Here is a 14341-nt window from a genome sequence, read left to right as displayed (position 1 = left end):
TAATGACAATATTTGTCATCGAAAATTATTCTTTTCATGTTTTAGAGGAGTATATTAGTTTTTATATTTGAGTTAAAAAATTCGGATATTTGTAGTATATAGTCTCAATCAACTACATATATGGACACACAAAGATTTTTTTATTTATTTATCAAGATCCAAATATATTTTATCACAAGATTTTCTTCTTTTATTTTAATTTTTCCAAATGATACCCATTGCAAATTATCAAAATGTCTCCAATTGCATTAAGAGTTCAATATATAGAGAATTTTTTATTTTTTGTACCAAAGAGATCTTTTTTTGTGTGTTAGGAAAGAAATTTTTTTTTTTTATAATATGTGATTTGTCAAGAACCTGGGTGGAACATTCTTTGCATATACTCACTTACCAGTTGAGCCAACCACCTTTGGCGGAAAGAAAATATTTTACATTGTCGACTGGCATATCGAAGCGATATATACATATATATATATATATGCGTGCGTGTGAGATCTGCATTATGCATATATATATATATATATGCGTGCGTGTGAGATCTGCATTATGCATTATAATGGTAGTTAAAAGCATAACTATAATTAATATAAAAAATAATCAGAATATGTATGAATACATCCAAAAAAACAAGCCACAACTAACCAGACGTGAAACAACAGTTAATGCATATTTGATGTGACGTCTTTCTCACTTTCGGTTCAACTATTCCAGACATACACCATATCTATGTATATTTATTTACATATATATATATATATATATATATATATATATTCTCGCTATACATCTCCCACACACACACTATATATATATATATATATATATATATATATATATATATATATATATATATATATATATATTACCTAATTCGCCTTCCGAAGCTTATATACATACAATTATATATATTTGAAATAATAATGTATAATTTAGGATTATAGAGAGAGATCACTAATTTCTTGCTTGATCAGTATAAATATTTAAGAGAAGGAAAGAATATGATATAAATATATATATATATATATATATATAATATTGATAATTTTCTAAGATAATATTAATTGTACATATAATATCTTATTTCGAAAATAAAATCATATAAAATCTAAAGAAGATCATTCATTTCTATTAGTGCAATTAAGCTCTTGATTCATCTGTTTAAATGGATTGATTTTATATCTTTGGTTTAATAGAAAATGTGAACGAGTATTTACAAGTTAAATAAAAAAATGGGAATAAATTTGTTAGCATATTGGGTCATGAATATTCATTTGGTTGTACTTAATCATCACCAGGAGGGTGTATAAATAATAAAAATATTGGATGTTAATATGATAACAATTTAACATTGCTACATTGAACATATATATTTTTTTTGGCTGAAACATTGAACATATTATTATAGAAATAAAATTATTTCATTTTCGTGGGGCCGGAGAGTAATCACATATTTAGTCAAGTGGCTAAAATCTATTCAAACCTATAAATCATTTCTTTTATTATACTTTTTTGTATGTAAATAGAAATATTTAATAATAAAAAAGAATTACCATGTAAGCCAAATTTGAATATTTAATATTGTTTTCGACCGACTGAAGGAGACGAACATCTTCGCTCTCTCTCTTAACTTCCCTCCATTCAATTCGCTTCACCGGAAAACCACATTTCCCGATGTGAAAATTGCCACCGGAAAACCACCATATCCTCCTCCGGCCATGTCTCTGGCCTCGCGAAACTTCATCTTCTCCTTCTTCTTCGCTCTGTTCTTCGTTGTCTCCTCCGACGAGCTCCAAGTCCTCCTCAAGCTCAAATCCTCGCTCGCTGATACGAATTCCGTCTTCTTCGATTCATGGAGACCGGATTCCGTCGCCGGAGCTTGCGGATTCTCCGGAATTATCTGTGATTCTACAGGCTCCGTCGAGGAGATCGAGCTCGGGAATAGGAATTTATCTGGGAATTTCCCGTTCGATTCGGTCTGCGAGCTCCCAAATCTGAGGAAACTCTCTCTGGGATTCAATTCCTTGTCAGGGATGATCCCACACGATTTGGGGAATTGCACTAATCTGCAGTATCTCGATCTGGGCAACAATCTGTTCTCTGGTTCGTTCCCTGAATTCTCCTCTCTGAGTCAATTACAGTATCTGTATCTGAACACAAGCGGATTCTCTGGCGCGTTTCCATGGAAATCGCTTCGAAACGCGACGGGTCTCGTCGTTTTGAGCCTCGGAGACAACCCTTTTGATACGACGCCGTTTCCTGATGAGATTCTGTCTCTGAATAAGCTCCAGTGGTTGTACCTCTCGAACTGCAGCATCGCCGGAAAAATCCCGCCGGCGATCGGGAACTTGTCGGAGCTGCAGAACTTGGAGCTCTCCTACAACAGTCTCACCGGAGATATTCCACCGGAGATCGGGAAGCTCACGAAGCTGTGGCAGCTCGAGCTCTACAGCAATTCCTTGACGGGGAAGCTTCCTTTGGGACTCAGGAACTTGACGAATCTCAGAAACTTCGATGCTTCGACGAATCTACTTGAAGGAGACTTGTCGGAATTAAGGTTCCTGACGAATCTTGTGTCTCTGCAGCTCTTCGAGAACGAGCTCTCCGGCGAGATTCCGACAGAGTTTGGTCAGTTCAAGGAGCTTGTTAACTTGTCTCTGTATACAAACCAGTTGACGGGTCCTCTGCCTCAGGAACTCGGATCCTGGGCCGATTTCGACTTCATCGATGTGTCAGAGAATCTTCTCTCCGGACCAATCCCTCCGGACATGTGCAAACGCGGAACCATGAAAGCTCTCCTGATGTTGCAGAACAGATTCACAGGGTCGATACCGGATTCTTATGCCAACTGTTCGACTCTGGAACGTTTCAGAGTGAGCAACAATTCGCTAACTGGATCAGTTCCCTCGGGTTTATGGGGCTTACCGAAACTCGAAATTCTCGACATCGCTATGAATCAGATCGAAGGTCCGATCTCGACAAGCGTCAAGAATGCTAAAATGCTCGGGAAATTGTTAGCAGGGTTCAACAAGTTGTCGGATGAGCTGCCGTCGGAGATCGATGGAGCTGAATCTCTGGTCGCTCTCGAGCTTAACAATAACCATCTTTCGGGCAGAATCCCGAGCTCTGTTGGGAAGTTGAAGAGACTTAGCAGTCTGCAGCTGCAGTGCAATCTCTTAACTGGTAGTATACCGGATTCAGTAGGCTCTTGTGCCGCTCTCAGCGATATAAACATGGCCAAGAACTCACTTTCCGACGAGATTCCGGCCACGTTTGGATCTCTCCCGACACTGAATTCGTTGAATTTGTCGGATAATAAGCTTTCGGGCAAGATTCCGCAGAGTTTAGGGTCACTTAGGCTTAGTCTTCTTGATCTGTCTAACAACAGACTGTCGGGTCCTGTTCCGCAATCGCTGTCCATCGCGGCTTATAATGGTAGCTTCGATGGAAACCCTAGCCTCTGCAGCATGACAATCAAGTCTTTCAACCGATGTTCCGCTTCTTCTGGATCGCATCGGGACACGAGAATCTTTGTGTTGTGTCTGGTTTTAGGTTTACTGATCTTGATCACGACCCTCGTTTTTTTCTTGTACTCGAAGAAACGTGAGGAGGATCTCGACCGCAAACTCAGACGAGAATCTTGGAGCCTGAAATCGTTCCGCGTGCTGAGTTTCACAGAAGACGAGATCCTCGACTCGATCAAAGACGAGAATTTGATCGGTAGAGGAGGGTGCGGAGACGTATACAGAGTAGCACTCAGAGACGGGAAAGAACTCGCGGTGAAACACATACGAAACAGCAAAGATCTTCAAGCTGATAACAAAACCCGAAGCTCGACACCGATACTCACAGAATGGGAACGGAAATCGAAAGAATTCGACAGAGAGGTCGAAACACTGAGCTCGATAAGGCACGTGAACGTAGTGAAGCTATATTGCAGCATAACGAACGAGGACTCGAGCTTGTTAGTGTACGAGCACTTGTCAAACGGCAGCTTATGGGATATGCTTCACACATGCAAGAAGAAATCGGATCTGAATTGGGTAACGAGGTACGAGATCGCTCTAGGCTCGGCTAAAGGGCTCGAGTATTTGCATCACGGGTACGAGAAGCCGGTGATTCACCGGGATGTAAAGTCCAGTAACATATTGTTAGACGAGTTCTTCAAGCCAAGGATAGCCGATTTCGGCCTCGCAAAGATCCTCCAGGCCAAGAATGCAGGTCTCGATTCGACCCATATCGTCGCTGGGACGTACGGATACATCGCTCCAGGTATATATACACATACATATACATATATATACAGATCAAATTCCTCTGAGAATGTATAAACTGAGCAAGATATTATGGTTGCAGAGCAAGGATACACATGGAAGGTGAACGAGAAAAGCGACGTGTACAGCTTCGGGGTGGTGTTAATGGAGATAGTGACGGGGAAGAAAGCGATAGAGGAGACGGAGTCGGGGGAGAAGAAGGAGATAGTGAAGTGGGTGAGCGAGAATCTGAAGGGCAAAGAGGAGGTCATGGCAATGGTGGACAAAAGGATAGAGGAAATACACAGAGAAGATGCCATCAGGATACTGAGGATAGGGATCATGTGTACGGCCAGGGTTCCGAGCTCGAGGCCGACCATGAGGAAAGTGGTCGAGATGATTGAAGACGCCGAGCCTTGCAAACTGGTTGGCATTCTCATTAGCAAAGACAAAAAGTAAATGATCTCAAGATTCAGACACTAATACATACATATATATATATATATATATATATATATACACATTAGATGTTCTTAGAGCCTTTTTTTGTTTGCAGATGGTGTGAAATAGGTCTTAATCCTCATCGTGTAAATCTTTCATGAATCTTCTAAATTTTGTATTTCAAAACATTTTTATATTTAGAAAATGAACGGAGACTTACTTTTAAGAAAAATGCAGTGGGATTCGTTTCTAAAAATAAAATTAATAGTTGACAAAACATTAATATAATTATTGTCACAGATCAATAATTCAATAATTTAATTACTAAGACTGTTCATAAAAATTATTGGATTGGAATCCTAATTACTAACATATAAATATTAAATTTTGATCACTAACTATAATTGAACTAAACAAAAAAAAATTAGGTGTAGAAACTTTCGGAAATTTTAAATTCAACAAATAATTTTGTCTTTTTTAGAGCGCTGACGTGTTGTTTTTGTTGGGCTTTGTTTTTTTTTTTTGGGAGCTTAGTCTTAGTTGTTTCATACTATTTATTTCTATCTGCATTGTTGAAAAAAGAAGAAGAAGGAATTTATATTTAAATTAAGCATTTTAACGAATAGAAAAAGACAAGGATGAGTTGAATGTTTTTTTTTTATATATATAAAAGAAGGATGAGTTGAATGTTGACTGACTCTCTTTTTGTCCTTGAACGGAAAGAAATATATAATGTAATAATAATGTATTATAAAATATGTATCGATAGGATAAGATAGATTATGAAAGTAGGATCATATAATATAGTTGTGCTATAGTATAGTAGAGCTAAGCACCAATATGCACAGGCAATAATTAAGATTTGGTGCGGATAATAAGATACTTGAAAAAAAAATATTATTGAAAATTATCATGTTAGTGAAACGAAATCTTCATATGCACAAAGTTATATAAAATGGCATCAGAACTAAAATTTTATAACGAAACACGATTAAAAATAATAATAATATCGTTTTATTCAGATAAGATATATTAGATCTAAAATTAGTTATCTAATTTTTTGGATTCTTTTGAAAAAAAATCTGTTTTTTTTATAAAATATTATAATCTTTTTTAACAGACATTTGGAAAATTAGAAAATTTAAATTAACAGACATTTGGAAAATTTTGAATTCAAATATAGTTTTTTGTCAATATATATAAAAATATTTTACTAAATTCGATAGAAAATTATCATTTTCTTTTTTTAAAAAAAAAAAACTATCTAACGCAACTTCTCTGAATCTGAACATATTGTTGCTGTCTGAAACTAGAAAACAACGAACTGCTCCTCTTCGGGTTCTTGTCCAAGAAAAAAAAATCCCTACTAATATACAACAATAATTCGTATTTCTCTATGAATCCAAAAAAAAAATAACCTCGAGAGGATTCAAAGGAAGAGGTGAGGGAAAGACCACATAATGAATCTGGCGAAAACATCAGATTCCAAGAACTCGATGTGGGCAGCTCGTCCGATGAACGAGTTCAAGTTACGTCCGTACAAGGTGGTGTCGAAGTTGACGTCGCACCGGATGAACACCCTTTGCTGCTCGTTGGGCGCTCTTATTTGGTCCATGCAGTCATTCAGCATCTCCAAGAACACCATTGCCCTCTTCGAGCTATCGAACGACGCTTGCTGGCACGACTCTATCCTCGCCGAATGGTACGGCACGTAACCGTCCTGCCGTCATTTTTTAACCAAAGAAAAAAACAATCGGTATATCAACAACATCGCCTTAATCCTTAGTCAATGCATCAGATGGGCTGAAACCATTCTTCGATGTATCAAAAACTCGAATTCTCATTTCCACCATTAGTGTAATTTACGTACCTGTGGTGAAGACAGGAGGATTATGTTCTTGAAGTTCTCCATCGTCTTTTGCTGAAAGAACTCGAAACCAGACAGTAAAATCAAGAACAGGTTATTATCGGGTATGTACGGTGAGGTTAACTAGGGTTTGGCCTATTTTATACTATCTACTGGACCCGAAGAAGCGTTTGAATCTTTTGATGTACCTTGCAGAGTTTGTAAAAGAAAGTATTGTGGAGATCAGGATCGTCGGTAAGAGTGAGCTGATGAATACACTGTGTATTCTTTAGCTTCTTCAAGAGCCAGAGCCCGGAATTGAACAACGAGTTCGAACTGTACAGATAACCCAAGTGCGGACCCGATAGCGATAAATACGTATGTAGAAACTTTCGGTACGGTTCCATTAAAGTATCTGCAAAAAAGAGCAACCAAATTCACTCTTAGAACTAGCAAAGCCCAAAATCATAACAGCGCCAACAAAAAGTTTTCAAATCCCGAGAATGTACCGGCTATTGCAGTTCGGATGATGACGTTACCGATCGAATGTCCAACAAAACTTAGCTTGATATTTTTCAAACGCCCGTATCTCGCATATTTATCCATTTTCCTCTTTAGGAAAGAAACAACTTCATGCGCAAGCCTCTGTCCCATTTCCCGGAAATCGCCATGCGTATTCTCCTCATTTGCTTCAGACATGAGAAACTCTATCTTTGGATCGATCAGAAGCCACTGATTCCTGATAAGCCTTAGGTCTAAGTGATGCCCCTGTCATAAAGACGAACGAAACAAGATCTATCAAGTGAAGGGGAAAGAATAAACCAACAAAATACACGAAATGACCAATACTGAAGATTCAAAGGCCAAACCTTTATTCTTTGACAAAAGTTAAAAGACAGAGCATCTACCTCAAGAAATCTGCTATCTTATCCATAGAAACACAAACCTCTCTTACCAAACCGAGTACTTTATACTTCTACCGCATTAAGCAGAAACCATTAGGAATGCTAAAACAGTTTCAGAAATGGGAACAACACACAAGCAAGGTTACATGGTTGGCATAATCCAGTGTCTTTGGGTTTGGGGTCACCAAACTACGAGAGAAAAGCCAAAATTTTCGACCTTGCAAAGCAAGAACTAGAAGAGAGTACAGACAAGGTTTCCCAATTAATTATAGTATATGGACCAATGATATGCTGCATAAGTTTGTGAAAACACAAGGAAATGGGGAAAAAACTCCAGTAAGAATACTTGCCTGGAAACCATGAACGAAAATGACGACTTTTAGTTCACGGACGTTTTGCATTAGGTTACTTCCAGATTTCTTTCTGGTCTCATCATCGTGATGTATGCTAGAATCAATCATATCCACATGTCTCAAATACGAATTATCACTGAAAGTACGTCTCGGTGCATTCCAAACACGCTCAATAATAACGATCGGAACCCTCATAGGATCTCCAAATATATACATGTCTTGTATTGACCGGTTGTTAATCTGCAGCAATAATTGTAAATTTAAAGTCTGAAACTACAACCAACAACAGAGCAAATACGAACTGTAAATCATGTAGATAGCAGAACTAACTCGCATCTGTGCAATACTTCGACGATGAAGTTCAGCACGGGTAGCAGCTATTTGGGCAGGCTGCATTGAAGTAAAACCAAAACCAAGATGAGAAGAAGCCAAGACTAAAATTCTGCAAACGACAAAGAAAAAGAAAAGAAAACGGTATAACTCACATCATTTGACTTCAACAAACTTGAGACCCGCTTGTGCACACCATTGTGAGAAGAATCATCCATTCCGCTATTTATAAAATGATGTGGCATTTCGACCTTAGAATACACCATCCATATAGACCATTCAGCTCTTCGATCCTTGGTCCAGATATCACAAAGATACTCCAAGACTTTTGTATTGCTATCCCTAAAAAGAGGAAAAGAGATCAGTGACCAGAATATTGATATCCCAAGAGAATTATGAATAGAATTTAGGAAAACAAAAGCTGGACCAGGAGACCTATTAGATCAATGAAGTCCATGGGCGATTACCGGTGAAAAGTCAAAAAGGCGCTCCATAGATACTGTAGCTGGCCGCCCAGTAAGTTAAATAGGCGAGATAGATGATCCTTTGTTAAGCTACAGAGCCAGCCATCACTTAGTAAATCATCTACATCCAATTTCTGTGTCAAAAAATGGAGAAACAAGATTTAGCTCATATGTCAGAAGACTGAAACCAAATAAGTGCATGAGAACAAACATTCTGTTTCAAAATAAAGCAAGGACCTCAAGACTGTTTTGTTGCTTGCCTTGTCCTGAACCTTCATCTTCAACTGATTTCCCCATCGGAGTAGAATCAAACAACAAAATGTCGTTCATCGTGGATATAAACTCAGTCGAGATGATTGTTTGATCAACTGCCTTGCTAAGTCTTTGTATTTCTTCAAGCATAACGTCACGAGCTCTGAGTAAGGCTTTAACAAATGATACCAGCTTCTTGTCAGTAGAAGCCATCTGACCAAGTGCCTAAGTTAACCACAAAGTTTTAATAAATTGTTCTCAAAAACTGTCAGGACAACATGGTAATTGCAAACAGAAAAGATGCCCTAGTAGCAAAAGAATTTGCGGATTTCAGTTTCGTACCGAAAACCATCCCTCAAGAAACATCATTCACATGTTGCTCACTTGCTAATAAATACAACTTTCACGTACTGAACAAAACCTAGTGAGCCTCAATATGAGCCAAGAAAGAGAAAACATACTAAAGAAAGGAGGAACAACACCTCTAATCATCATCCCGGAAACTGTGAAAATCCTCAGAAAGACCGTAAAGCAAAAGGACACATTACCAAAACAAATAAAGAGCTTTACATATGAAAAAGATTTAATAAAACAGAAATCAGTGTAGAATCACATACTTTATTGGAAGCTTGAACACTGCCGCCAGTTACCTTTTCACCATTACTTGTGTCACTGCAGTAAAAGTCTCACGGCATCATGGGGGGAAGAGAGAGAAAGATAGAGAGAGGATCCAAAGTATTGGTGACAAACCTAGATAGACTTGCAGGCCGTCTGTAAGCAGCAGATTTTAACACACTGATGTGGACACTCACATCAATAAGAACCGCATGAAGGGTGTCAAAGTGCACGGGACAGTACGAATGCAAGCCCATGAGAGCTTTAGGAGGAATACGAAACTCATGAACAGCCACAGAAGAAGTATCTAGAGGCTTGGCCAATACATTCTCCGCAATCGGAGAATACAAAAGCTCAAACTTCAATATGACGGCAGACGTAGAGGTCCCCTGCATATTCGGGTCAACCAAAAACATGAGTAAAACATTTATGCCACATCAAGTGATTATTGTCGTCGACCAAGATCAACAATGTCAGAAGTAAAAATAAGCTCACAAACTCAACTTCACAAAAGATAAATCATCCATATCTCAAGAATTGCAACATAGTATGCTTCTTCGAACAGTTTATGCTGATAAGTTATGGTTCAGAACACTTGGGTCCTTGAATCATTCAACCTGCTATAGTTACAGCTAGAGAAAAGCCTAAAAACCTAGTTTACATAATTTTTTGATTACATGATAAGGGAAATTGGTACCTGGTATTTTTCTAATGGCAAAGTAAATGAGATCATCGTACATAAACGAACATCCTGCCTTGCATACTTAATGCGGAAGGGCTGTGTTGAGAAACTATTATCTTTATCATCTATTCTCCACACTCCATACGAATCACCCGGAGTGCTATCAGGAGCTGTGACACGACACGAAGATTTATCAATGTAAATCCTCTCAGGTCATCACACTAAAACTAAGAAAAAATATGATAAGTTAAATAATCAGGGAAATATTCTGACCATCAAAGTATAGACAAGTACAAGTATGTTGTTATACAGGTCACAGGATATGTGCAGTCAATCACACAAGCACATGCTATATAACAAGATAAAACAAAACAAATAGTGATTCAGGAGAAAGCTGATTGATAAGATTACCTTCATACTGAACAACTCGTGAGGGAATTCCAACGGATTTGTTATCACTATCCTCCCATCTCATGGTGATCTTTATTTGATACCATCTAAGGCATTATAACAATTACAAAATTCAAATGTCTCATATAGCAATTAGCAATACCTTTGTTTGATATTCAAAAGATAACATTTCTCAGGTATTCAAAAGGAAAAAAAAAATACAAACACATACCCTTGTTTGAAGAGATCGAGGTTGTGAAACCTGTGGATATAGATTGCAATTTCTTGAACCGTGTCAATCATTAGCACTGTCTTAACCCTGGCCACGTAAGGTTTTGCATCAAGCGTCTTCTTTGCTTGCCGACTTCTTTGGCTCAAACCGATTAACCATCCAAGACGACGTAACATATGTAAATCAAATCCGGTGGAAAGCTCACATCACTATCTAAACATATAAATATACTTTTCAGGACAATGATATCCTGACCCGGCAGAACTAGTTCTTCCTAATCTCATATCTTTCTACAATCTCCTCCAACTACGTCATCTAACTGATCCAAGAGAACTTCTCCACATAATTACGCCTATGATGTCCTTCCACTTTGATCACCAACAGCAGCTGTAGAGAGAGCAACATGAACATTTAGAATCTCTCCCACAATTTTTTATACAACGAGACTCCAAATTTAGCAAATCAAACTCCTCATCTGGAAAGTGAGTTGATTTATGGTCATACAAACAAATACAACTTTCCTTTAAACACCTCAAGAAAATCTGGGTTAGCTAAACAAGACTAAAATGAAAAGCCTAACAGCCTCTGCTGGGAAAGAAAGTAAAGAAACGAACTAAATTGCAGAGTTCATTGTTTGGACATAAAAAGCAAGAATCTTTTTTTGGTAACAAAAAATAAAAAGCAGCGAGAATCTTGATTCTCTGATCTTAAAACTGTTGGCTACAGCAGGACCAGATTTAGTTAGGTCTGAAGTTCAAATCCCAATGTAATCCAATCAAACGACTGCAATAACGGGCGAAACTCATTTCCCCTAGAATCAAACAAAGCCAGTTAACCAAAGTCGAAACTTGAAATGATATCATCATTTATCAGACAACGCGATGACAGATTTTGCAGAAAAGCAACAAAAACCGCAGCGCAAAAGATCGTTACCGAGAGAGCAGAAACAGAGCAACATTACATCCGAAATGCAGTAAAATCAATCGCGGGGGGCAGAACAGAAGAGAACCCACCTGTCTGAAATCTTAGATCTGACGATTCAAACAGGAGAAAACCCAGATCACCTAGGGTTTTTTTTCTCAGCTTTTTGGTGGGGAAACTCTGCGACAAACCCTGATAAGAACGATGTGGAACAGGGTAAAGGAGGATCTGGGAAAATTACAACAATGGTAGGGAACACAAATTTATCCTCGAAGGACACGACAGATTTTGATTTTTTTTCAAAAAAAAAAGGGTAATCGATTCGATCGATTATGTTTGTCGCGTAAGGGATGAATGTTCATACGACAACCATCTCGCATGTGTTTGTTTTCTTCTTCCCTCTTTTTTTTCTTTTTCTTTTCTCTTTTTTTTTTTTTGCGCCAAAGTCCACGTTGTCAAAACCCAGGCATCACGTGCTTCGTACGGAGGATCCGACCCGGACATTATAGTGCTAATTCGGATTCAGGCCCAATGGACTCAGGCCTTTTCCGCAATGCGAATTAACAATTGCATAAAATTGAATCCGACATGTAACATGCTAAAAGAGTGTATAACGATCCAATAAACGTAGGGGTGTAAATCCGCGCGACCCGGTTCGAGTCCGCACTCGGTCTAGAAGTTTCGGGCTCAGACTCGGACCGGTCCGATTTTTTTGGGTCTATATAATTAAGCCCGAAGCCTAGCCCTATGCATTCCGGGTTTGGATCGGGTCGGGCTGGGTCAGTCTGGGTCAGGCCGGCCCGCGGGCCTCCCTTTGTAAATGTTAATTTTTTTTCTTTTTTTCTTTCTTTTTAAAATTTTTGGGCTTTCGTGCCGGTCCGACTCGAGCCCGAAGCCCGATTTGAGCCCGGCCCGAAAGCCCGATTTTTTTTGGGCCAAGAAACTTCGGCCCCAAGCCCACTATTTTTCGGGCTGGGTCGGGTCGGACTTCAGACCTCGGACCCAAATTGACACCCCTAAATAAACGTCCCATCGAATTAAGAAAAACATATAAGGATGAAGTATCCGAGTTTTCTGTTATATTCGATATCGACAAAGCCATATAAACAACACAGTCTACACAGATAGATCAATCTCAGGACAATGATCACTTGAACAATGAGGTGGGGTTTCAAAATGAGCTCAGTTCGCAAATTGGTTCATTCCCGGCTTGTTTTTTTACCGATTCCATCCGATATTTTTTAGGCTCGGGTTGAAATCGAGTCTGACAAGTTCAACTCAAAACGAGCTGGTTTTCATACATGTGGCATATATTGCCGAAAAATGGGATACGGGTGTCATATTATTTTTGTCCATATACGCAAAGTATGAAAATTTTATGAAAATAAACTAATTGTACATAGTTTTTTAAGATAAAAATTAAAAAAAATATGATTTAAATTGTTATAATATGCAAAGTATATGAATTTTTAAAAGATAATCTAATTGTACATGATTTTTTAGGATAAAAAATAAGTATAGTGTTTAAATTGATATAATATGCAAAGTAAAAGATTTGTTTTGGAAATAATCTAAAAATACAAGATTTTTAGAATAAAAAATAAGTAAAGAGTTTAAATTGTAACAAAATACAAATTATAGGATTTTTTTGTCATTTACCCAATTATAAAATACCATTTAAATCCGATATATTGACGAAATTGTCACTAAATCGCTCTCATGTTGTGCATATCTCGTTTGCTTGGTCATTGTCATCTTCTTGTAGATATGTGAACACTTAACGTATTTGTAGGAATTCAAATTTTCGGAGATTTCGAACCCTAGAACCTGAACTATTTGGGGTTCGCGTTCGAAAATAACTGTCTAGTATCGAAATCGGATCCCAAACCCTAAAACCTATTCTGGGCGTTTCGGAAAATTGCTCTCCGAGAAATTTGAAGACATAAATGGCTCTCAAAATTGTACTATATAGTTGTGGGTAAAAATGGCATCTTCAACACCTAGGTTAAATTAGAGGTCTTGGTAAAGTTTGCAACTTTATACAATAGCATCATCAAAAGCTTATATCTTACAATGCAGACTCCACAAAATCAGATATTACACTTCTTCTAGGTCTAGAAACTCAAAGAGGGCTAAAAGAAGAGTGAACAAGAAACTCGCTCCTCTTGCCGCAAATAAGACATAACCAATGCAAAAACCACACTGTACAAAAAAAAAAAACATGACTTCTTTTTCTGTTAGTTGGGGCAAAATCCTCTTTCACTTCCTCCCCCTTTTTGCAAGGCCCCTTTGGAAGATGTAATAAAAAATCCCAAGACCCTTTTGCAACTTTTATCTTGGAGAAAAAAAAAATCAAATCTTTTTTTTCTTTCTTTTCATCCCAAGGAGTCACGCTGGTGACTGAGTTCCTTCCTCAGCCGTTGATTAAACAACCTACAAGCGTCCATGCTCAGATCAATGGCTGCTGATAGTGCCACGTAAGCAGCAGCATCCTCCATGCAAGTCACGTGCTGCACACTCACCTCCACGCATGGCTTGCTACACTTGCCTTCACCTTCCACCGTCGCCGACATCACAAACCCTCTGTACAAACACCATGGCCAAAGCCCGAATCCAAAGTCTCCGCTCCCTCTCGGGCTACACGACAACAGGGTAAAGGA

The 14341-nt window shown here is 38.2% G+C and overlaps 3 protein-coding genes across 5 annotated transcripts in view; 1 reads left to right on the top strand and 2 right to left on the bottom strand.

Annotated features, from left to right (window-relative positions):
* Positions 1-1572: 1572 nt before the first annotated feature.
* On the top strand, positions 1573-4917 carry LOC104816781 (receptor-like protein kinase HAIKU2). The gene is made up of 2 exons (XM_010545740.1): positions 1573-4269; positions 4354-4917. Exons 1-2 carry the CDS (start codon positions 1716-1718, stop codon positions 4707-4709), a joined length of 2910 nt encoding a protein of 969 aa, XP_010544042.1. The 5' UTR covers positions 1573-1715; the 3' UTR covers positions 4710-4917.
* A 1023-nt stretch (positions 4918-5940) lies between these two features.
* On the bottom strand, positions 5941-12067 carry LOC104816780 (protein FAM135B). Of its 2 annotated transcripts, none has more exons than XM_010545738.2 (15): positions 11774-12067; positions 10761-11147; positions 10550-10635; positions 10154-10308; positions 9592-9845; positions 9459-9513; positions 8827-9066; positions 8593-8723; positions 8281-8467; positions 8126-8185; positions 7793-8035; positions 7047-7305; positions 6747-6952; positions 6562-6621; positions 5941-6411 (listed from the first exon to the last, which is right to left on the bottom strand). In XM_010545738.2, exons 2-15 carry the CDS (start codon positions 10934-10936, stop codon positions 6121-6123), a joined length of 2403 nt encoding a protein of 800 aa, XP_010544040.1. In that variant the 5' UTR covers positions 10937-11147; positions 11774-12067; the 3' UTR covers positions 5941-6120. The 2 variants fall into 2 exon arrangements, with proteins under 2 accessions (XP_010544040.1, XP_010544041.1); XM_010545739.2 differs by having other exon boundaries at positions 6562-6612; positions 11774-12066.
* A 1633-nt stretch (positions 12068-13700) lies between these two features.
* Positions 13701-14341, bottom strand: part of LOC104816779 — a 2771-nt gene continuing 2130 nt past the window's right edge. Inside the window, exon 3 of one of the 2 annotated variants that reach the window (XM_019202926.1) lies at positions 13701-14327. In XM_019202926.1, coding sequence (XP_019058471.1) covers positions 14057-14327 — 271 coding nt within the window. In that variant the 3' untranslated portion in view covers positions 13701-14056. The remainder of the gene's footprint in view (positions 14328-14341) is intronic. The other variant, XM_010545737.2, reaches the window with a different exon arrangement.

The sequence above is a fragment of the Tarenaya hassleriana genome, unplaced genomic scaffold (assembly GCF_000463585.1).
Source record: "Tarenaya hassleriana unplaced genomic scaffold, ASM46358v1 Cleome26, whole genome shotgun sequence".
Lineage (NCBI taxonomy): Eukaryota > Viridiplantae > Streptophyta > Magnoliopsida > Brassicales > Cleomaceae > Tarenaya > Tarenaya hassleriana.
The sequence above is the reverse complement of the archived record's forward strand: the minus strand, read 5'-3'. Positions and strand labels throughout refer to the sequence as shown.

Excerpts from the sequence above, each read along its gene's own strand:
- LOC104816781 (XM_010545740.1), top strand. The coding sequence starts at position 1,716 with ATGTCTCTGGCCTCGCGAAACTTCATCTTCTCCTTCTTCTTCGCTCTG. Across the intron at positions 4,270-4,353 it reads GTACGGATACATCGCTCCAG|AGCAAGGATACACATGGAAG; the intron begins GTATATATACAC and ends TTATGGTTGCAG.
- LOC104816780 (XM_010545738.2), bottom strand. The coding sequence starts at position 10,936 with ATGTTACGTCGTCTTGGATGGTTAATCGGTTTGAGCCAAAGAAGTCGG. Across the intron at positions 8,724-8,826 it reads AGCAACAAAACAGTCTTGAG|AAATTGGATGTAGATGATTT; the intron begins GTCCTTGCTTTA and ends TTTTTGACACAG. Across the intron at positions 8,468-8,592 it reads GCCTTTTTGACTTTTCACCG|GGATAGCAATACAAAAGTCT; the intron begins GTAATCGCCCAT and ends TCCTCTTTTTAG.